The 25,949-nt window shown below is 33.3% G+C and overlaps 1 protein-coding gene across 6 annotated transcripts in view; it reads left to right on the top strand.

Annotated features, from left to right (window-relative positions):
* The window catches only part of LOC128982958 (kinase D-interacting substrate of 220 kDa B), a 306,316-nt gene that overhangs the window by 16,096 nt on the left and 264,271 nt on the right, over positions 1-25,949 (top strand). For 5 of the 6 annotated variants that reach the window (XM_054402066.1, XM_054402065.1, XM_054402064.1 and 2 more), the window contains 2 exons: positions 4,835-4,966; positions 6,621-6,719. In XM_054402066.1, the coding sequence (XP_054258041.1) occupies positions 4,835-4,966; positions 6,621-6,719 (231 nt within the window). Of the gene's footprint in view, positions 1-1,100; positions 1,120-4,834; positions 4,967-6,620; positions 6,720-25,949 lie in introns of those variants that run through there. The other variant, XM_054402069.1, reaches the window with a different exon arrangement.

Here is a 25,949-nt window from a genome sequence, read left to right as displayed (position 1 = left end):
AGTATCAAAATTCAAAACGCTGTGAAACGCTGCACCAGCCGATTGTAGTCATAGTATCTTTAAATGTTGCTAACTTATTTCCAAGCGTACACGTATTACGTGCCTAATAAAAGCACACTGAATTGTGTTGCTTGGTTGGAATACTGAAGTGTGACAAAAGTAAGTAAATGCAGCATCAGTGCAAGGAAGCCTGCATTGTCAGGGATAAATATGTTTTTTTTTTTATATATTTAGAAGGCAAATTATTTAATTGGTTTAGAAACCCTAGAGCATTGAAAGAGCACAACACAAATTGCCTGATTATAAAGTTGAAAAATATGTAGTTTTGTATGATTCCTGATGATCCAAATGATTACAGTATTAATTTAAACAGTTATTTGTCTACCTATGCATGTCATTTTGTTATGTCTAAGACTTACAGTGCAATCTCTCTTAAATTTGATTAATTTAGAGGGCCTGCAATGCACATTTACAAATTTTATGCTCAAAACTTGTAGCATGCGGTTTTGAAACTATCTGCACTTATTTTTACTTGCTGTGAATACAGTTTACTACAATTGATTCAGCTTTATACATTCATGGGTTTTCGTAATCCTTAAAGCTATATGCTGAATTGGATTTTTAACTATTACATTATTGAATGCCTTATCTTCCCTTTATTAGTTCAGAACCCCCTCATTGCGCCTGGTGGACAAAATCAAATCTGATAACAGTTTTTCACAACTGACTAAAAGCTTTTGTTCTTGTAAAAAAAATTCTATCCGCCAACCTATTAAAAAAAAAATTTAAAAAACCTTAAACTTTGAAAGTAACTGTAGTATCTTGTCGCAGTGCTTTTCAGACACACTAGTGAGATGATTGGTCTTGACCCTACTGCAGTATTGCAGTGACTGATGTAGTTCGTCATTGATGGTTTGATATCTGATGGTGTTTGAGATAGTAGCTAGCAGATGACACAGATATCAACAAAGTTTAGAACTAACAATGTCCTCTTATTCTATACAAATGGTGCCTAGAAGGACTTTGATTGTTCAAAATGTCAAATGTTTGGTTCAGGATAACTTCAGTAATTTGTTATTTGTGAGTGTGTCCAGCATTGCATCTCTTCGGTCTCTTAGAGTAAGTGTATTTTGAACATTTGTTATGTCTTTGTCTCTATAGTAAGTTATGGTTTTAAAAACCAAGTAGCTTTTGTTGAAAAAATACTAAAATACCTGTTATTAGTAATAAATATTATTATTTATTCACATACTGATGTAATCAGAAAGACAGGGTTCATTTTACATGAAATATACCTTTACAATGTTTTAAAATGTACAGTATAAAATTCACAATACGTTGTGTCCTAAAGTCATGACAATCTTGTATGACTAATTTTAATGTAAACAATTGTTAACATGTAAATATGCTTCTCAGTGCAACTTTGTCTAAAAAGTAACTTAATTCAAGAATAATAGTTCCTGGTATTTTAAATATTATTGTATAAATTAATCTCAGCATGATGAAGCTTTTGTTGATATGTTGAATAGTTATTTAAATTGATTTTATTTAGTGTATTAAGATATCAATCAATCAATCAATTATTTAAGATGGGGATGCCACTATGTGCTTATTTTAACCCAAATATGAGTGAAGGATGAGTGTAGGATGAGTGGCGCGATCTTGTAGTCTTGTTAGTGACTAAGGCCGACATATTCCTTAGACACAGCTGTTAATTAATAGCCCAAACAGCTAATGGCAACTAACGGACCTACAGTTTAAAGTGGAATCCGAACCACATTCTTGCCTTGGTAACAAATTGGTCTAGTTATCAGGATAGTACTGCGGATAGTCGTAGTACTCACTAATACGGACGTTAATACACCCCAGGGAGTATCGCATCCACAGTGCATCTCTATAAATATCCGATAAATCAGTGGATAAACGATACCATAATTTAAAATGATAAAGACAATGGCTAGTTGGTTTAAGTTAGGTACCAAATTATATTTAAATTTAGAGTGCCAAATAAAATAATTGTTAATTGTATAGCCAGTAATAAAGGGGTAATTATGTTTGTACTGCTAGTATAATCATTTATTCATACATATTTGTAGTTGTTTTTCTTCTTGTGAATAAGTACCCGTAAATAAAAATAGCCTCATTAACCGTGTTCATATTCTAATTTTAGACAACCTTGCTACTAATTATGTATTCACAATATCATGGTCTAATGATTCAGAAATATGATAATACAAGCTAACATGTTTACTATAATTTGTTTTATGCAAGTTAAGTCATGATTTATTTTTACAACAAACGTTTACAATCGAACCAGCAAAGCTGGGTAAAGATGAAAATTTACAAAACAACTTAAAACAGGTTTACAAATGAATAATTACAAATTTCCATCCTACCAGTGTTGTCCATTGCCAGTGTTTAATAATAAACACTGGCAATTTATTATACAATATTTTACCCACTGGGGTAGGGGTTCAAAAATGTCTATCTGTGGATGGGCAGTTGAAAATTATTGCTATTTCTAGTTAAATAGTTATGATTACAATTGTAATTCATGAAAAAGTTAGATTTATTTTTACAAACATCAACGTTTGGAGAACATATAGGTAGGGTTAATATTTTTAATTTTTTGAATACTTTTCAATGAAATGGTGACCATACAATAATTAAAACATGATTGTCTGGTTTAGAAAACATCATAATTCTTAAACTATTTAATTGATCTTTAAAACATGTTTCACACTTGAGCTGTTGCCCTAAAACTCTATTCAATACTGTACATTATTAGTGACATACAAGGCATTACAAACAATGTACCTTGTTTTAAAGTCTGTAACATTTTGCAAGACAAAAATCTGAAAGCAAGGGTTTTCTTGCATAAAATTGCAGTATATTCATCCAACTCGGAACTATTTTGAACTTGAATACCTACAAATTTGGTCGTATTTATGTATCATCAATAACTTCCGAGTCTCAGTTGATATTTTGTTTGTTGTCCATCATGAGTAGATCTGAATCTTATAAATTGGGTTTGGGACCAATCTTATAAATTGGTCTTAAGCAGTTTACTTTAAACCATGAATTCAAATCTTCAAAAGCAAGATTAATTAAACTTTGTAATTCCATAGAAGCAAGCATTTAGTTTAATAATATTAGATAAAATGTCTCTTATAACTCTACTGCTTAGATGACTACTCTGTATTTCAATAATTTTTCCTTAACATTTAGTAGTAAATATATCTTAAACGTTTAATAAATAGTTTTTAAATGTTTTGTTCTATAATTAATGCAAGCTGTAATGTTAAAATTAGTTTAAAAGGTTCAAATACCTGCCATTAGGCAATCCAATGTTGTTGTAAACACGACTAGTTTTGGCCCCTGTATGGCACCATCATCAGGCTGTACAAGTACGGTTAATTAACAGGCTTAAAATTAGTTAATTAACAGTTGTATTGTTTGAAAACTGCTGTAATTAATGAATTGTTATACAAAAAAAATAAACTTTTTAGAAGGCTGAGGGCTGACAAGCACTGGCTAGAGGTAACAGAGTGTGAGCTAATAAGGGTGTTTTGTGTTTCAAGCTAGCATAAATCTCCTTCTTATGGCAATACTAACAAAACATAGATTTAAAACTTGACAACTATACCAAAATAATTATAAACTTAAAATATGTTATTTAGTTTTAAAATCTTGGCTTTCAGGAGGTGACCAGTTGCCCTAAAAGTAGATTGCTACAATGCATGCAGAATCTCAGGCAGTATTTTTGCCAGTTCAACGACGTTGTCAACAGTCTACTTAAATGGTGGAAGCCTTCCATCTACTTTTTGATATTTGGCTATTCATTCTGGAAAAAAAACTTAATCATGGACAGTTGTTACCATTTAACAATGATTTTTTTGAAATATTTTACTTAGCATCTTATTTTACTCATATTAGCGAATTTCCCTATAGGGAAGTAGCTATTACCGTAGGTGACACGGTAAAACCTAGACCCGGAACCGATATACTTTTTCATTTTGATGTCCCTAGAGGGAACACAATTCTTTCTGTCATATGCTTAAATAATCAGATGATTATTATTGTTTTTATTGTTATTGTTTACATTTTATCTTTTGTGTTAAATTAGTTCTAGTAAAAAGTTCACCAATTAATTCACGTGTATTTTGAATATTTTATGAAGACATAATATCACTTTCAAATTTATATATATATATATACATACGTCTGTGAACGCGATAACTTGAGTAATTTTTGTCCGATTTTGATTAAATTTGGCTTAAAGGTTTAGGGTGTGACAAACTTGAATGAGTTTGCTAACCAGCATGATAGGACTATGGGAACGGGGTGTTATGGGGGGTTTTATGGGGTAAACATTGGTTTTTCTTTTTTTGACCCACAAAACATAATATTTCCCAATTTCTCTTGTAATATTTTTAAAGAACTTAAAAAAACAAATTTTATTGAAGTGTTATTTTACAATTATTAGTTAGGGATAAAATTTAATAAATTGTAAATTTAAAATCCCCATGTTATTCTTATGGAGAATAAATAAACTGTTATAGTTTGCTTGTTTATGGATATATTTTGACGAAACTTTATTTATTTTACACTAAGTTATTAACATTTTACTAAAACACACTTTATTACCCTCCATGTAGCAGCAAACCTGGGTACTTAAAACCTAATGTTATTTAAATAGATTTAAGGGAAAATCAAATCAGGCAATTGGAAATTCGCTTAGTCTGCAGGTTTGCTGTGGCGGGGGTATTTTTCTTGTTGGTATACCTTACAGTGCTATACGCTTTCTTGTACATTCAATGATGCTTGTTTGCAGACCCTGCACAAAAGTGACTCCATGGTCTCTCTGTGCTACCGGACCTTGCTGCAGTACATCACTGATGACAATCTACCGGGTCTGCAGAACTTCCTCGAGAACAAACGAGTCGTAGTCGATGACAGAGATGAGGTATGTCACAAGTTTGTTTTGGAGTAGAGAGTTGTTATTTATTGTGATTGGCCACCAGAGATTATGTATTAATGTACATGCAGTACCACATTTTCCAATACAGCTCTGACTCATCCTTAAAGTGACTATCATCAACCATTGTAAAATCTTCCTGTTTGACTGATTTTTTACGTAATTAAAAGTAAATGTTTAAAGATTGATGTCAGAAACAATTGGAGAAAAGCTTATATTTAACTTCGAAGTCAAGCAATGAGATGGATTGTCAACAACCCTATTTAATTTGTCCATTCATTGTTAGGGAGGTGATCAAAACTGAAACATGTTAAATGAGTTAAGCCAAGTGTTGGCATATGCTAATAGTCTTATGATTGTGGCCAGGACAGAAAGATGGTGTAAAGAGGTTATCAAGAAATAGGTGGAACGACCCAAAAAATACCACTGAAAGTAAATTAAGGCTAAATAAAGTGTATGTGAATGACATACTTAAATATGAGAAAAAACTGTGGCTTTCCTAGAGGTCAAGTGTCTTGGAGCCTTGGTACATAAGACTAATTAATGAAACCGTACATATATGTTAGAATACTGGCAGTTAACAGTATATTTTGCTAATTTAGGGATTTAAAAAAGCCAGGTCTCTCAAAAGAACAAACAAGCTAAAAATATAAAACACTGGCTCAACCAGTAGAGACTTGTCGCTCCAAGTGTTGAAATCTGTTAATGGAAGATAAGGATGCCCAAGAGGCTTAAAAATAAGAATAAATACAAAGAATTGTTGGGCTTGTAAGGGAAGATGATAATACTTTCAGGATGTGGCAAAATTACAAAGTGGAAAATTGCACTTAAGGGTAAAATATTGGTTAGATTTATTAAAGCCCTAATACTCAGATGGTCATATATGTTATAACCAATGTTTGAGTGAATGTGGAGTAAATTACCAAGGAAATCATAAATGGGAGAATTTTCAGCTCAAAAAGAATGGGACGGCCTTGATTAATGTGGATAGAAAAAGTAGAGGAGGACCTGATGAAAATGAGAATCGGCTACTGGAAACAAAAAGCTACGGTTAGACAGCATTGGAGGAAGATTTAGGCTGTAGTGCCAGATGGTGAGGTGGAGTGTTCATTGATGGCATCTAGGCCCTACCGTTTTTTGTTTTATGTATTTTTTCAAGTGACTATATAGTAGATAGATTTTAAGGCCCTGAATAAAAATGTAATTATGGCTTTATAGAAGCTGTAACCCAGGACATCCATTTTAAGGATGAGTCTGAGACGCTATGAAAAATTTAGTTTGTAATTTTATATTGAGAAATATGTTGAAAAAGTTGTTAACAAGAAGCAGTTGTTATGATAAGTATTGAATGGTTGCTTGGTTCTAAAGTCATTCAAGGCCCGCTACATCAAGTGTGTTTCAGTTTCTCAGACCAATACCAATTCACAAAAGTCTCAATCTGTTGTTGACAATCAGGTGGTTAAGTTCTACTGTTGGATTAGATAAATTGGCCGTTGAGTCTAAACTCTACAGCTTTTAAATGCTGTTATTTAAACTCATAGAAGATAAAGATATAATTTCATTTCATAGTGAATCTATTCTTATAATTATGTAGAAATGTAAATGTAAAATAATATTTTTAGTAATATTTCAATTTTTTCAGAATGCAAGTACTGTACTACATTATGCAGCATCCAGGGGAAAGTTATCGTTTGTTCGAGAACTCATCAACCATGGAGCAGATGTCAATATTGAAGACAATGTTTGTACAATTTCTTAAGCTTAAAAAATAATTTAAGTAAATGTAAATAAGATGATGGTGCAGCAGCAACCAGTATTTATATCTGAAACGTCTAAACAGACTAATCAATTTTAAGATTAGATTTTGTTTTCCAATGTAAATGTTTTGGATAAAGAAAGGTTTAATTCTAAAATAAGAACCGTACTTAACCCTAAAGCAGGTTAAAGGTAAGCTTGCATAGTACAAGCATTGACTATACACAGAATAGACTTCCCATGTAATATAAAAATTTGAAACCAAGAAAACAGAAAAAGTTCAGGACCATCTCACCAGAGAGTACCAGTACTAGTGTATTGGGTTAAACCTATTTAGACATTCCATCCCCAAGTTAAATTTGTAGCCAGATTTTTTTTACTAAACTCTGTGAAATACACAAACTTTTTTACTAAGTCAAACTTAGGGAATGACTTATAATGAGTTATATAGCAACTGTTATGGCCCATCAACCTGGGCAGTGGTCAGTAACAAAAAATAAGGTATAAATTGGAATTTCAGACACTTGTGCATTCTGTGACTGGCTCACACAACTACATTATTTTATTTTTTTATAAAAAATTGGCTACAGCTGATAGCTGATGATAGCTGATTCATATAGATGGGAAATCTAATTGAATCAAATGAGAGTGGCCACACGAGGCGAAGTTAAGCCGCCTGGGCATATTGTCCGTGCCATGTTCAATTCAATTCAATTAAAACATTCTTTATTTCGTAATTGTACATGAAATTTGTACATAGAATTGCGTCAACAATATTTTAAGACTACATTAAAAACTAAACATACCAAAATTCCTCCAATGAATACAGCGGTCTTGAAATTAAATAATTCTTTAGCAATTTTTTAAACTTAATAATACTAATTTCTTTTTAAATATTATTAGGTAAATTATTATAAAATTTTCCTCCAGCATATGTTTTTTTTTTTTTTTCTTTTTTTTTTTTTTTTTTTTTGTAAAACTAGTTTGTGAATAGGCATTGATGTGTTTTGCCTGTTTCTAGTATTGTAAGAATGACTTTTCCCTAGTAAACCTAATTCATCAAAGTGAAGCCTACAATACATGATCACTTCATAAATGTATAAACTATAAACAGTCATGATGCCAAAATTTTTGAAATGCTCTTTGACAGTATCTCGCCATTTAAGATTACGAATTATTCTTAAAGCTCTTTTTTTGTAAAATCAAAATACAATCTAAATTACTTTTAGTCGTTGCTCCATACACGCAGATTCCGAAATTAATGTTTGCATGTATGTATGCATAGTAAAAAATTTTTAATGTTTCTAGATTGCATACTTTTGATAGCTTGTACAGAGCAAACAATCCAGATATAACCTTTTTAGCCACTTGATCAATGTGGTGATCCCAACTCAAATTACTATCATATCAATTGTTAAACCAAGAAACCTAGTATTTTCAATTTTGTTAATTTTGTGGTTATTTAGACCAACTCAAACCTGACTCAACCTGGCTCAGACTGATTCAAAGTCATTCATTTTATGATGTTTTGTACTAAACTGAATGAGACTGGTTTTGGTAGGGTTAAGCAATAATTGATGATAGCAAAAGTAATTATTAAGATCGATAGAGTTTTCCTGAATAGAAGATTCTAGTTCCTTTACTGATCCACTACAAGTTTTTAAGTTTGTATCATCTGCATACAGGCAGAGCTTATTTTGTTTGTTTCCAGACACCAATTTTGGCAAAACATTTATATATATTAAAAATAACAGTGGACCTAGAATTGAGCCTTGCGGTACACCGTGTTTTATGAATTTTATTTCTGATTTTCCTTAATTAAATGATTTTTATTTGTATTTGTTAGTTCAACATATTGTTTCCTATTACTTAAATAGCTATTAAACCATGACAAAACTGGGTCACGAATTTTGAATCCAGCCAATTTTTTAATCAATAGTGAGTGGTTGACACTGTCAAAGGCTTTTGTAATATCAATAAATATACCTACTACTTTATTTTTAGTTTCAAATGTATTAATGACTGATTCAACAAATTCAACAGCTGCTGTTACAGCAGAACGTCCTTTTATAAAACCGTGCTGCTCACCATCTAGTAAGTTATTTTCTTCAAAATGAGTAATCAATCTATTGTACATTGCTTTTTCGTAGATTTTAGAAAAAAACTGGTTCGATAAAGGTGGATAATTTGACATCTTCAATTCATCTCCTTTTTTGAATAGGGGTTTAATCTTTGAAATTTTTAATTTGTTTGGAAATATTCCACTGATAAAAGAGGAGTTAATTAGGTGCACTAATGGTTTAAGTAAATATTTTTTTGCATGTTTGATTATCGGCATTGGTGCAGCTCGTCAGCGCGAAGTTAAGCTGCGTTGGAGGGTATGACACCCGCAGTCTTATGAGAGTGGCCACATAATACGGATCATCCGCGCGGTTGGAGCTCATCTTCGGGCAATTGTAGTATATTTTAAGTTTGTGTTTTTTGCGTTTCGGTTAATAGTTGTAATGTTTGATACGGACAAGATAATATAACTCGTTAAATCTCTCATGAGTGTGTCTTTCTTAGTTATATGCGGTCGGAGCAGTACAAGTAGCTCGTCAAACGATTCTATTGACATACGATAATAAATAAAACTCCGAACTATGGTATCGCATGTGCTCGTAAAAGTTTTGAAACACAAATGGTTTATCCGTTATGAAGGGATGGACCCAATGATTGCTTTTAACCTTTGGTTCCAGCTCACCACACGTCTTTAAATGCACAAACTAACATAAGTGTTTCCTCCATGACTACTACGAGTAATTGGACCATGTTTTTATAATACAGTACGTAGGCTATGAAAACCTAACAGGAAGCATTTCATCCACTCCGTGTGGCCAGGACACCGACCGCGCGGAATATCTTCGCGCGAAGATAAGCCGTGCGGATAATCCGCCTCGTGTGGCCCCGGCCTACTTTGTATCCAATAGTTAATGGTTAAACATTAATTAAAATCAATGCAGTATAATAGCAAACAGCTGAATTATCACTTAACACAGAATATTGTCATTAGCTGGTAGACCATCTCAACAGATTGCACCACGTTTTTTGGCTTCAAATTCTTACATTACTTGGGAAGTGTATGGTACAAGTAGACAGCAGAATTTACTAACAAATATATTTATGTCCACTGTAGATAACTATATTGGTGAATTGGCAAATTGAGGGCTAGGTATTGGATATGATATAACATAACCTATTTTTTTCCGACCAACACAAACTTTGTTAAGGTACACTCAAAACTCAACATCCTAGAGTTGTCCAGAATGGGGTCATGTATTTCCATTTATACAAAGGATGTATAATGTCAATATATTTTATTGAGATTTAGAGCTCTTAATAATGAGGTGTTTATTTATTTATTTAGTTACATGTCAGCACATCATAATAACAGGAGGTATTGTCAATGGTTAAATCAAAGACTTAAAACTAGTAATTAACTCAAATAAAACTGTTTTTACACAGAAACAACCAAATCTTCCCTCAATACAAATAATATTTTTACATGACAAAAATTGAGCAAGAAGGAGCTGGTAGGTTTATTCCTTAGATAAAACATACTCCCTTAGTAGATTTATCATCCTTATGGAACAGCTGAAGCCAATTTTATTGTTAGGCCCCTTTCACACGAGGCCACTGGTGGCGGACACCGGTGTCCGCCACCAGTTACCGGCCGGGAAACTGCAGTGGATGGTACAGGCAACTTACAAGCCACTCTACTACAGCCACTGTACTGGTAGTTGTGAAAATGCTGTCGAACAATGAACATCTCCTTCTCGCGTTGATAATAAAGAAAATAAGGCAAAGACACAGGCGTACTACACTGAATAGCAGGTTACTTTTCAATTTCGCAAATTAGATCATCAGTATCCACTTTGTTTTCTATTATTTTGTTTATTCTCTTCTGTTGTTTTCCTTTGTCTTTTTCTTTTTCAGCAACGTCCTCTTTATTTTTCTTCTGATCACTCATTTTCACAAACAAACAATTCAACACAAAAACACTCAACAACTACAACCATAGTGCGTTTGTCTTTGCTGTCTGCACGTGAACTGATTCAAAATAGTAGCTGCGTGCTCATCCACGGTGGCGGCCACTGGTTGCTACGTGTGAAAGCTCCCATATAATTCAATGCCCCGCGACGAGTTGCCGCCACTGCAGTTGCCGGCGGTGGCCGACTAGCAGTTGCGCGAGAAGACACTGCTCGGCCACTGTGTAGTGGCGGGCAACTACAGTGGCTGTGTGTGAAAGGTCCCATTTAAAATAATGTTAAAGCTGTGGCGGGCAACCAGTGGCGGCCACCGGTGGCGGCCACCAGTGGCCGGCCGGGAAACTGCAGTGGATGATACAGGCAACTGACAAGCCACTCCACTTCAGCCACTGTACAATGGTAGCTGTGAAAATTCTGTCGAACAATGAACATCTCCTTCTTCTCGCGTTGATAATAAAAAAAATAAGGCATAGACACAGGCGTACTATACCGAATTGCCGGTTACTTTTCAATTTTGCAAATTAGATCTTCAGTATCCACTTTGTTTTCTACTATTTTGTTTATTCTCTTATTCTGTTGTTTTCCTTTGTCTTTTTCTTTTTCAGCAACGTCCTCTTTATTTTTCTTCTGATCACTCATTTTCACAAACAAACAATTCAACACGAAAACACTCAACAACTACCATAGTGCGTTTGTCTTTGCAGTCTGCACGTGAACTGATTCAAAATAGTAGCTGCGCGCTCATCCCCGGTGGCGGCCACTGGTTGCTACGTGTGAAAGCTCCCATTTAATTCAATGCCCCGCGACGAGTTGCCGCCGCTGCAGTTGCCGGCGGTTGCCGACTAGCAGTTGCGCGAGGAGACACTGCTCGGCCACTGTGTAGTGGCGGGCAACTACAGTGGCTGCGTGTGAAAGGTCTCATTTAAAATAATGTTAAAGCTGTGGCGGGCAACCAGTGGCGGCCACCGGTGGCGGCCACCAGTGGCCTCGTGTGAAAGGGCCCTTAGTTCTGTGAGGTGCACTCTAGCTGTTGTGTTTTGTTTATAATTTGTTTCTTGTTATTTCAGTCATTTGAAACCTCGTTTAACCAAATAATACAATCTAATCATGAACAATAACTCGTCCCCTAGCTATGTAACCAAACAGTAAAGCCTAAATCATGAAATTAACAAACTTTTGTCGACAGTAGCACCTAGTGTCACCGTACATGAACTAGACACGAAAAACGAGTTTCAAAATTTACAATGGGATGAGAAGTCTACTTGTGGGGTTGGTTATTCTGTGGTTTATTCATACCTAATTCCAGCAGTCCTCCAAATAATCTGCCAATGAAAAAAAGATTTAGCCTTGAGCCATTTTTTTAAAGAAAGTCTAAACTTAGAAGGAATTTCCAGTGTAATTCAACTTCTTTGTAAATTATTTAAGAATTATGGACAAACGTATTGTGGTAATAACTGCAATATTTGTAAATTGTGAGCTACAGGTTTCATAAAATTCTTATTCAGTGGTGGCGCTTTACCTGAACCATTGGCTTACAACCATTGGCTGAACCATTGGGTGGGCCATTGGTGGGACATTGCGGGGTGCGATCATTTTGGGGGAGTCTGAGAGGGGGGAGGGGGGTCTGGGATCCGTATATTTTAAAATTTTTGACATAAATTAGATGGGTTTTTATTAACGAATTTCCCTATAGGGAAGTAGCTATTACCGTAGGTGGCATGGTAAGACCTAAGCCCGGGAGCGATTTACTTTTTCATTTTGATGTCCCCAGAGGCCAAAAACACCATTCGTTAAAATTTTTATATATGTATATATATAGATATATATATATATATATATATGTGTCCGTGAACGCGATAACTTGAGTAATTTTTGTCCGATTTTGATGAAATTTGGTTTAAAGGTGTAAAGCGGGATAAACTTGAATGAGTTCGCGAACCAGCATGATCGGACCATGGGAACAGGGCTTTACGGGGGGTTTTATGGGGTAAAAATTGGTTTTTCTCACTTTTGACCCTCAAAACACAAAGTTTTCCAATTTCTCTTTATACCTTTTTAAAGAGCTTAAAAAAACAAATAATTTAGTATATAAAAGTATTTTTGTACGGTTATTGGTAACGTAGAAAATTAAAAAAAATTTTAAATTTAAAATTCCCATGTTATTCTTATGGAGAATATTGTAAAATGTTGTAGTTTGGTTATTTATGGATATATTTTGATCAAACTTGGCAAACTTATTTATTTTGTACTAAGCTATTAATATTTTACTAAAAAACACACTTTATTAGTTTCCTTGTAGCAGCAAACCTAGGTACTCGACCTATAATGTTATTTAAATATATTTAATTGAAAATCAATTCAGACAAATGGAAATTCGCTTAGTTGTCAGGTTTGCTGCGACGGGGGTATTTATCATTTGAGGCACCTGATTTAAAAGTTGGGTTGGTTAAAAATGGTACTGTACTTTATTTTCTTCAGCTTATAGGATTGAAAACGTTGTTTTATCGCACAAGTTTGTCGTAATTGATAAACTGCTCCATCTGATCTGATCCTGTGTCTAGCTACACAATCAGTAGAATGAAGTATATTCAACTTTACAGTTTACACAGATGTCTATGTCATTACTCTATAAACTAAATTAAAACACCATAACATGTAACTCACCAAAAGACAAATTTCTCTGCAGCTTGGTCTTTATATAACAGATCGGCTCGTCTTTCCTTCATCTTGGCAAATATGTCAATTACTTTGTTGATGGCCTGCTCAAAACTATCTACAAACATACAATTAGCCTGTAAGTTTACTATTTAAATCATGGCAAGAACTGCATTTTTTTATAATAACTCACAATTCTGAAAATTGCAGTACGGTTGAAGTAGGCCTTACCCCATTGATTTATAAATAAAAAAACCCATATGAACCACAAACACACTTCACAATAACATCACCGCCTTTAAAAATTTATGATCACTAAAACCGTAATATGGCTACTCTAATAAATCTGTAGGAATAATATCACAAAACTAACTAAAAGTGTTAACTTATTATTTCCTAAAATATTACAACTACAACCCGTTTGCTGGTATGTGTACAACATACACGGTGGGATGTAAACAAATCTACACTAGCGCTCAGCACTCCCAGCGAAAATATTGAGAATAAACGTCTAGTGAGCCAGTTTAAATTGGCCCACCCTGCTCCATATACCAATGTGTTGTTCCCTGATAGTCAAGCGCCGCTGGCTGGTGTTGTCTTGTCCATTATGTTCTTATGGTGGCTAGAAGGGCCCAAAATATGTGGCCCTCCAATGTGTTACTAGATGATTGCATTGTAATTCAATAAAAGTTATGACCCGTTGAAAGCTCAAAATTAGTTTATATTGCAGTTGATATTGAATAATATCAAACAAATAACCTATAAAGTATTTAAAAATATACTTTACTGTTTATTTTGCGCGGGCCCGGCCCACTTGGCCACTGTTCTTATTTCTGGTATTGCAAATTGTAATTATGTTTAGTTTGGGTCTCCCTAAAGGTGGATAGGTTTTGTGAACCCAGCATGCTATTTCCAAAAAATAGTGATCATAAAAAGTTTGAACAAGAAAATTTTGAAACAGTTTTTTTTACTAAGGGTTCTAGGAGGAACTTTGCCAGTAATTTTTATCACTTTTTTTGTCATTTAAACATCTTTTTTGAATGAGGAGAGTTACCCCAGATCAAGATACCATATGTCATTAATGATGAGAAATATGCATGATATATTATTACTTATATATATTACTTAAGTGATTACGCTTATTGAAAAAAATTGCAAGAGTTTAAATTTGTTATTTTAAATTTATAATTTGGTGTCCCAGTTAAGATTTATATCAAAATTAATCGGAGGTAGTTTACATTTTGTTGTGGAGGTAATTGATGATTTGAGAGGATAATGTGATTTGAATCTTCCTTGTTACAGATTGTTGCCGAAAGTGTAGTACCTACGATCGTATCGGTACCATAATGTTGTATCCTACGAATAATTAGGAGACATAGTCTATAAAATAAATATATATTCAGAAGTATGTTTAATATTATACTTATGATTATTAGGGTAGAAAATGCATTATAGTCTTACCATAGACTAACCAACACAAGTAAACTTTACATCTCATTGTAAATTTCAAAGCTGTTTTTCATGTCCGGTGACACTGATCTCTAGTGTCGACGAAATTGGGTTTCTATTATTTTATAGTCAACTTCGTGATTTGTTCTTTACTGTTTGGTTATAAAAATTGGGGACGTGTTATTAGTTATGGTTAGAAGGTTTTATTTGGTTAAACGAGGTTTTAAATGACTGAAAACAAGAAACAAATTGTAAACAAAACACAACCTCTACAGACAGTGCACCGGACATAACTAACAATAAAACTGTCTTCAGCTGATCCATAAGGATGAGAAATGTACTTACGTAAATAGTAGTTTATTGGGATGCAAAAAGATTGTACTGTACATTTAATTCGGATCTTTTCCAGGTTATGAAATATATTTTCGTAGTCCGTACTGTACATTTAATTCGGATCTTTTCCAGGTTATGAAATATATTTTCGTGGTCCGTAATTTGTTTCTTTTATTCAAATTAATACCATTTTGTGAACTTCTGCAAATAAAATTATGGTACTTTCCTGTTAAAGGGAACATTCATTATTATCGATGATTTTTTTCTCGATATATCGATATTAACAAATTGAAACATATCAGCTGACAATTACGAAAAATATTGTCCAGTATCAACAAACATTAATGAAATTTAACTGTTCTAAAATAAATAACCTAACATAACTAACCAAACTTGCTGTAACATTTAAAAATTCCGCGTTTATAACTTGCCTTTTATAACTTGCCGTTTTCAAACCCAAACGGAATTTTTGAATGGTACAGCAAGTATGGTTGGTTATGTTAGGTTAGCTTAGAACAGTTTCATTTCTTGTTGTCAATTTGTAATGGATCGGAAAACAAAAACATCGATATATCGAGAAAAAAATCATCGATAATAATGAATGTTCCCTTTAACAGGAAAGTACCAAAATTATTAAGTTCGTACAGTATTTTGTATACTGGGCTTGTAACCTTGAATGCTTGTCCTTGATAGGTTTAACTGTAGGATATCTGTCGTGCAAGTGTTAACAAAAGTTAGTTTGGTTCTCATTAATATTTCTGTATTATTACAGAAATAATTCCAAATCATAGTATTAATAAACAAATAACCTAGTTTCGATATTTTTGTATAGCAGGCAAATGATTTACCTAGGTACGTTAATTAATAAAAATTAATAATTAATAAAACGGACATCAAAAACTTTAACTACGTATTACAATATTGCGTCTTTATTTTAGCCAGGAAATGGAATTTAATTGTTCTTACATTATGTTGTTAGGAAACATAAAATTATCTATTATAAAAAATTGAAGCAGTATTGTAATAGTCCATCCTATTCGAGGCAACCAACAAATAGACATTGTAAAAAAAAGCTCCAGTAATTGTCATAGACGTTATTCCTAGAAATTTGAGGATTAACTCCCGATAAAATTAACACGTTAAACGTCATTACAGAAATACATTTTAGTAGTGTGAAATATATTTTTAAATAGAGCTATTGAATTTAAATATATATTATCAATACATTATAAAGTGGTAAGGTATTTATGGATTGCATTAAAAATTTGTCTATGCATAAATAAAGTTTGTACATTTCTGTTATTGCAGGCTATTAGTGTAGAACCCGGGTCATCCTCTTAATTTTGTTTAATTAATATTAATTTTACGTATTTCAGTACTTTTAAAAAGTCCGGAGTTTTTATGGTTCTAAATGGACCCAGGCATTCTTGTTTGTTACCATTTTTATGAATGGTGGCCATAGCTGAATTTAGCTGATCTTATCCAACAACAAAGCAATTGTGAGTATCTCAGTTCACTATGGCTTGGTATAGTTTTATTTCAATTGTAAAAGCAATATAAAGGAAACTCAACACTAAAATCAGGAAAATCCGTCAAGTCGTTGATTAAGAATCGTGAAATAAAATAACCCTGTCACGTTTTAATATAAGAATATTATATCTTCTCCTATTATTTACTAGTGGGGCTTAGGTGTAAAATCTAAAAACTGTTATTAAAACCTGTAACATTATTACTTAAAAATTCAAAATTTGTTTTAACAGGCAACTACGTACTAGCATTTACTAGTAGTCCTACAATGCTTTGGTTTAAACTATTATGCCTAGATTTACAGATATTCTATAAATTGTTATGAAACGTAGTCTATGTCATATTTTTATACGTATTACAAAAAAACCCCGTTTGATTTTTAACAGTTTTTTTAAGGTTGCACGATTCAACGACAAACCTTTAATTTTAAATCTATGAATTAGTTATGAAAGTTACGATGGTTAATCAAATCGAATCAAAACATCTTTATTTTTCCTTAGAATAGAATAGAATAGAATAGAATAGAATAGAATCTTTTATTGTCGTTAAACATAATACATGTAATAGACAGTGTCACATTTAAAATAGCCTAAATTAAGTCACATTCAACATGATTGTCAATATTAACTTACTACTTGAAACACAGAATTGAGTCGTGCAATGACATATTTAAAAACTCATCAATATGGTAGAATGGATTTTCTACAAGCCAGTCAAAAACAGTTTTACTAAAAATTTCTTGTTTTGCTGTTTGTCCTTTAGGAGGTAGTTTGTTAAACAGCCTAACACTCATGACTTTAAAAGATTTTGAGGTTTTACTAAGCCTAAATCTATCAATAAATATTTTGTGACTTGTCCTGGTAAAGTGGTCATGGACCTGATTTGACAGCGTAAGATTTTTAAAATTACGTTTCACATAGACTAGACAAATAAAAATATACATATTTACAACAGTGGGGATTTTAAGTTGTTTAAACAGTGGTCTACAGTGCTCTGGAGAAACAGCATTTGCCAAGATCCTAACAGCTTTTTTTTTAACCTTTAACACATCCTCAACTTTTGAGCTATTACCCCAATACAACAAACCATAAAGCAACAAACTTTGAAAGAAAGCAAAATAACATGATCGAAGATATTTACATGGAAGCTTACTTTTCAGACATCTTAACATATTAACCACCCTTGATAGTTTTGAACAGGTTTTTGCAACATGATCATCCCATCCTAACTTTTGGTCCAGATAAAACCCTAGAAGTTTAACACTCGCATCATTGTCTACCTTTTTAAGAGTGGTTAAATCTAAAGAAAAAGTCATGTTCTGTGTTTTATTTACATTAAGAAGGAATTTGTTTGCAGCATACCACTCAGATGCTTCTTTTAAAACTACAGTATTCATTTGGTTAGACAGGACCTCATCATTTTTTCCAGATGCAAAAAAAGTCACATCGTCCGCAAACATGATTGTTTTTGCAGATATGTTTTCGGGCAAGTCATTTACCATTATTAAAAACAGAAACGGTCCCAAGATCGACCCCTATGGTACTCCATACATCACCTCGGTAGCAGCAGACTTTGCGTCTCCTACGTAAACTTTTTGTTGCCGATTTGTAAGATAAGATTCAAAAATTTTGATTTCGTTGCCAACTATACCATAGTAGTTTAACTTTTTCAAGAGTATTCCACGGTCGACACAGTCAAAGGCCTTGCTTAGGTCACATAAAGCGGCCTGAGTAGACAAACCACCCTCAAAACCCTCAATTACTGAGGAAGCAAGGACCCCAACTGCATCGCCCGTAGACATGCCAGGTCTAAAACCAAACTGAGCTGATGACATTGAATTATTGTTTTCAAAGTAGTCACCAACCTGTGTTTTCATCACTACTTCGACCACCTTAGCAATGATGGGTACCACTGAGATCGGCCTGTAGCTAGCGGCCTCCTTCTTATCTCCAGATTTATATATAGGTGTAAGCTTAGATACTTTGAGTTTTTCTGGAAACTCACCCTCATTTAAACAAGCATTGATGAGCAAGGACAATGGCTCCAGGAGAACTTCACCCACATGTTTTAACATATCATTTGACATGTCATAAATGTCCTTTGTTCTTGAATGCTTCATTTTGGATAAAATGCTTGACATGTCACTAGGCAACACACTCCGCCACACAAAGCTCTGCTTTTCACCCACTAGCACTTTTTTCTGCATCAGTTCTTCTGCCGTTGTTGTTGAAGGTGTTATGAGACCTCTGATGTTTGGGACAACGTCAACTAGGAAGTCGCTGATGTCATCTGGAGTCGGAATAATTTTTTCTCTTGCGGTCGGTCCACGTTCCTTCTTCACTACTTGCCACGCTGCTTTAACCTTGTTTCCTGCAGAGTCAATGAAGTTTTCATTTGCAGTCTTCTTTGCATTCAGGATAGCTTGCTTGTATTTATTTCTTGCAGTGACATAGGCTAGTTTGTCTTCAGGAGTTTTGGTGTGATTGGCTCGTACGTATAAGGACATAACATGGTTTATATGTTGTTCGAGCTGTGGTGTAAACCATTGAACCATTTGTTTTCTCTGTGCTTGTAACTTACTTGTAGATTTCATAGGAAAGCACCACTGCATAATATTTAGTATGATGTTAAAAAATATATTACACATACAGCTAGCTTTCTTACCCTGTAGATATTGATCCCAGTTTACAAGGGATAACTCTTCTTTAAAAACTACCATTTTATTGTAGGTTATTGGTCTTACAATTAAATTAGGCTGGTCAATTTTTTTAGGATTAGTTTCACCACTGCCCAAGATATTCGACACTATCACATCATGATCTGATAAGGGTAATTTTAGCACTTCTACACTGAACATGTTGTTGGCTAAATTCGTTATCATGTTATCCAGACAGGCTATACCTCGAGTTGGTTGAAAGACTGTACAGCGACAACCAGCCACTAGAAGTGCATCATGTAGACGAGAAGTGCTACAATCCAATTTAAGCACATTAATGTTTATATATCCAAAAAGAACAACCTTTGACCCAAAGTTTGTAAAATAAACCAGTGTTGCTTCTAAACATTCGAGGAATGTGTTTAAGTCACCATCACACGACCTATAGCAGCTTATTACGATTAATTTAGGGTTTATAAGCTTAATTGCACATATTTCAAAATGAAATTCCACAGAGAACCTGGATGTGTCCAAAACTTCAAATTCAGTAGTATTCAGTACGTAAATTGGTACACCTCCATGACTTGTTGTTCTACGGTAATAGATACTGCCAAGGTTGTACCCTTCAAGATGGTAGAGATGATAATTATCGCTGGTTAACCAATGTTCACTTAAGCAAACCACTGTATAAGAGCAATCCTTAAAATACATATCCAACTCATTGACTTTGTTAGTCAAGCACTGGATGTTGCTGTAGAATATTGATAGCTGGGAGGATGTGTCGTCAGCTTTATCATTCAACGATGCAGGAGTAGATTCACTTGTGACTTGAGGCTCAGCACTATTTTTGAGCTGTAAATTTGTAGACTCAGGCCATTTCTGAGATTTATCTTTCATGAGTGAACCGGTAACTTTTCTGGGCTGTCGAACCCTAAAAAAACACTCTTGTCCTGATCTTTAGATTTATTGGCTACTTGTCTTGATCTCCAACCCTGGAACTTAGAAACATACACATGTCTAGGCCAAAAGTCTGCATTGAATACCTTGTCTAAGAGGGTTGACGACAATCCTACTTTAAACGAAGCATATTCTTTCGGATACTTTGATAGTAGCTTTTCTACAAAAAACTGTTCATTACTAGAAGTTTGATTTTTTAGAAAATCAGTCAGGTCACTATCTTGTGTTGAGGGACTAAGCCTAGATACAAATAAGAAAATTTTCTTATCCACTATTTTGAGGTTATGGTCTGCTGACATATTCCCCGTGATGAATTTTCTTTCCTTTTGAACATTAGGCCTATTTGTTTCACCTACCTTCTTAGTTGATTTTTGAAATTTCCTTGATTTAACAACCTGAAAATTGTCATTACGGCTGTTTGCCACCAGAACTGTGTCCGAAGTATTATAGTCGCCAACGACTTTAGCATATGTAGGTTTAGGTTTAGGAGCCGAGGGATGAGTTTCCTCAGATATCTTGCTATTGGAAACATCATTTGGGCCTACTAAGCCGGTAGGCCTTGTCACAATATTTTCTTCTGTTGAAGATTCACCGTGGTGAATTACATGTACATGGGTACAAAAATAGTGTCAAGTATAAAGTAAAAGTACTAAACTAGCCTAGATATAAACACATTTTAAGTATGAATATTTATTCAATGAGTTCCTCCATTGTATAAGGCGCCTTTCCTATTAAATGTTTTTTTTTAATTTAGCTTCAAATAATTTATAATTTGATTCCTCTTTTATAGAGGCAGGCAATTTCCTTAGAATTAGTGATCCAGCAAAAGTTGGTTTCTTTTTGGAGAATTCTAGGAGCTTATAGGTTGAAGTTACAATATCCTTTTTATGTCTTGTATTGTAACTATGTTGCACAACTGGCTCATATTTTATGCTGTCTCTTTTAGCTAAACATGCTATTTCAAAAGTATAAGCTGCAAAAACTGTTAAAATATTTAGATTTTTAAAGTGAGATTTAACTGATTCATCTTTTTTAAGGTGTAACATGGCTCTAATGGCTTTTTCTTGCATGATTAGAATTTTCTTTAAATTTTTATTTGTAGTTGCCCCATACAGTCCAATGCCATAGTTTATGTGAGAATGAATATGGGCAAAATATATTTTTTTGAGTGTATCTAAATTCCACAAATAAGACATTCTTTTCAATGCGTACACTCCAGTAATAATTTTTCAACGTGTTTATTCCAACTTAGATGTTCATCTACATAAAGGCCTAAAAGTTTGGCTTCAGAAAGTTGTTCTACTGATTCTGAATCAATGATCAAATTGGGTTCAAGTTTCTGTTTACTTTGTTTAGTAGAAAAGGACATAAAGTTTGTTTTTGTTATATTAAGATTCAGATTAGGTACTTTCCTGTTAAAGGGAACATTCATTATTATCGATGATTTATTTTCGATATATCGATATTTTTGTTTTACTTCACGATTGGTATTCTTCTGTTTTAATATCTTCAAATGGATTTAAATTACAAAATAATAACTAACTTTGTTTAGACAAAAATAATAGCCTATATATTGGATTAGGACATGAAACTATTCCAAACTAACCTAACATAACTAACCAAACCTGCTTTATAGGCTAAGTTTCCGTTTCAAAATTCCATTTGATAACAGAAAATGCATATGGGGCTATCAAACGGAATTTTGAAATGTTACAGCAAGTTTGGTTGGTTAGGTTAGTTTAGAACAGTTTCATTTCAATATAATTTTTTTTTTTATTGTTTGTTGATACTGAACAATATTTATTTACTGTATCCTATATCATACTTGTCAGCTGATATGTTTCAATTTGTTACTATCAATATATCGGATGGAAAACAAAAATATTGATATATCGAAAAGAAATCATCGATAATAATGAATGTTCCCTTTAACAGGAAAGTACCTCAGATTATATTATTTTTATAAATTGCTGTATATTATACAATTTTAAAAAGGCCGAAATTTCCAACACATCTTTACCTTTCCCCGCCACTGTTAAATTTGAATCATCAGCATATAAACAAATCCTATTCTTTTGAGGATTAACAATTTAGGCAATTCTTTTATATTACATATAAACAAAATTGGACCCAAAATTGAACCCTGTGGCACCCCCCACTTAATTCTACGTTTATGAGAATTAAATCTAGTTAAATAATTGTTTTTGTTTGATTTTATTTCAACAAATTGCATCCGACCATCCAAATAAGATTGAAACCATTTTAAGGGGACTCCCATTATTCCAAGACTTTCCAGTTTTTCCAGCAAAATTGAATGACTCACACTATCGAATGCTTTAGAGAGATCCATGTATATCCCTAGAACATTTCACCGTTTTCAATTGATTCTACAATGTACTCAATGAAGTCAGTACTGCTGTTATTACTGATCTTCCATTTCTGAAACCATTTTGAGCATTATCAAATAACTTATTTGCTTCAAGATAATCTACCAATCTAATGTACATTGCTTTCTCATATACTTTTGATACAGCAGGGAGCAATGAAACAGGTCTATAGTAAGTAGTAAGTAGTAGGTAGTAGGTCTATATTTCAGTAACCTCGTCTTTTTTATGTAAAGGAATTACCTTTGCAATTCTTAGTTTATGTGGAAATAAGCCAGACACAAAAGAGGAATTCACCAAATGTACAAGTGGCTTTACTAAAAGGATCCCTACATATTTTAATAATTTAGTTGGTAAATCATCATAACCACTAGACATTTTATTCTTAAGTGAACCAATAATTCTTTCCATTTCCTTATCATCTACAGGAGTGCACTTAAATATCCTACTTTCAAAAAGACCTTTTGTTTTATTTACATCGTTAACTTGATTAGTTGTTCCTCCATTTTTATCTAAAGGTTGTGTAGCACTTAAGCTGTCTACAACATCTATAAAGTAATTACTAGGGTGGTCTGCCGTTACACTTTAGACGCATAAATTAGCGAAGCATTATTTAAAGATTGTCAATGGCTAAAGCAGCTAAGTGCAAGTGTAAAATTTTAGTGCATCTAATTCATGTTGGAATTGATTAGCTAACTGCCTATCATTATCAGCTTCTTCCGCCACTGCTTCATCTGGTTCTTCTTGTTCACGACGCCACTCTCTTACAATATTTGCATTATTGGTGCGACGACCAATATTACGACGTGGCCTTTGAGGCATGCTCAAAACAAATATAGCAAAACTGTTACTTCCATTGATAAACTGTTACATTCCAACTTTAACCTAGGATGAAATGTAAACAAAAAAGTTACAAACAATTAACATATGTTTATCTTATTTAAATGAAACGAGATAAACCCCTATGTCATAAACCCAATATAATTTTTCTTTCAACTTACATTAAAATAACAAGCGAAATTGCGTGACTCGTAAAATAAAATCCAGAAGGAAATTTGCAAATATTTTTTATCATAAACAATGTGCTCAGTATTCTTTAGCTGTTGGCCAAATTTCATATCAATTGGTCAAGCCATTACATTCTGATGCTCTTACAAAGAAGTTACAAAGTGAGGGAAAGTGAGCTTCGCTCAAATTAAACACTAGCGCCTCCAAACGTAACCACAACTAAACACACGCCAAACTACTTTTTAGATTTCATAAAAGGATGGTTGGTTAGTCTAATAATTGCAGTATCCTAGGTTAATGATGATGTTGTGTTCAATCTATGTCATTCATCTGTATATCCATTGGTTGGAGGTTGTGGTAGTAATTTCAAATCGTATTCCTGAGGATTCTTGATCTCCTTCTTTATGACATCAATATTTCCGGGCCTAATCCAAACAAAGTTTAAGCATTTAAAAACATTGATTGTAAACAAAAAGCCACCAAGATGAATTAAAACATGTAAAAATTGTGATTTTTCTACCCTTTCCTAAAAAAGTTGAGCAGTAAAATAATTGGCATATCATTTTTTTTAAGACTCGTGTACAGAGCCTCGACTTGTATACTTCGATGGTGTTACTTATCTCGGTGGTCTACTAATCTTACTTATTTCCTATAATCAATGACAAAAATAAAATAACCTCATTGTTCCATAGTTTATATTTAACCAGCTGTTAGTAAAAACAAATTATATTGCTCTAAAGAATAATTTGAGGTTGCTTAAAAGAATAATTTGAACATCCTAGTATTTTACTATGTATATTTAAATAATCTGTCATCCTCTTATCGAAGGATTGAACGTATCAATCATTAGCTTTTTTTTTATTTATTTTTTTTTTATTTTTTTTTTATTCAAAGAGGTTGGCGGCCTCTTTTAACCTTGCATTTGTCCGTCCACATAGACTACAGATCTGTGCGTGGAACGTATCCAGCAAAGCAAGGGGTGAGCCGGTACAGTACAAAGGTGAACTGTACTGATAAGAGTTAGTGGCAGTGACCAGGATCCGAACCCACGACACTGCTGCCTTGGGCCTGAAGTCCGCGACGCTACCGACTGAGCCACCGACTCACCACATTACACATAGTATAAATAAGTCAACCCATAGTATGTCTTTTAATCTTATCCAAATGATGAATTTGTGTTACAAACGCTGAATGTTTACAGCTGTTATGTTAAGCAAATTATACAAGCTAGTTTAGAATCTTAGCGTCGGCTGCTAAACTTTTCAAAAATTAAAACTTAATTTCTAAATAACTGGGGCCCTAAACTAAAATTATGGCTTCGACATTCCCTAGTTCTCAAAATTATCTTTCTTTCAACACAAAAATCATGAAATTCCGTCGAGTGGTTGATTCAGAATCGTGAAATAAAAAAACCCTATCACGTTTTAATATTATAGATGTTTGCAACATAAGTAGGATTTTCAATTAGTTCATCATTTAGTCGAAGACTAATATTCTCTGAGTAAGTGTTTTTTTGTTTGAAACTTCATTATTAATATTCTCCATGTGGTTTTGTTAATGTTACTTGAATTATAAATTTGGAAATCAAAAAACTTCTTTTTACTCATATTGTACTTGTTACTTATATTGTACTTTTCTGTTACCGGTGCCAAATAAACATCATTCCAGTTTTCCTTTTCCAGCATTTTATAAAATTGGAGCTTATTTTCTTCTGAGAATTGTCGGGATTTTTTAAAAATGTAATTGTTTTTTATATAGGGTGTCCCACGAAGAGGTTTAAACGTTTGACTTTATACTTCTTGCCCATTTATAGACCTATGTTTTTGAAACTTTACATGATTTATTAAGTATGTTTTAAAAATATTCTGGGGAAATTTCAGCTCTCTAACCCTTGTAGAAACAAAATGGTGGCATATTGAATGTTTTTATTAACTAATTATATCAAAATAACTAATTTATTATTATTTATTGATTAACTAGTGATTGCTCACAGTTTGAATAATTTTGGACTCTACTTTTAGGTTTTTAATTAGGCTATGCTCTAATTTCCTGATTAAAAAGCCTTCTTTCCCTAGGATGTGATCATACAAAAATTTTACACAACCAAAAACACTATTTTTAATGTGTTTAAAGTTTCATTTTTTCAATATACCACCATTTTGTTTTTACGAGGGTTAGGGAGCTGAAATTTTCCTAGAACTTTTCTTAAACCTACTTTA

Source organism: Macrosteles quadrilineatus, unplaced genomic scaffold, assembly GCF_028750875.1.
Source record: "Macrosteles quadrilineatus isolate MER2022 unplaced genomic scaffold, UCM_ALF_1.0 Scaffold_1__1_contigs__length_201487025, whole genome shotgun sequence".
Classification (NCBI taxonomy): Eukaryota; Metazoa; Arthropoda; class Insecta; order Hemiptera; family Cicadellidae; genus Macrosteles; species Macrosteles quadrilineatus.
The sequence above is the reverse complement of the archived record's forward strand: the minus strand, read 5'-3'. Positions and strand labels throughout refer to the sequence as shown.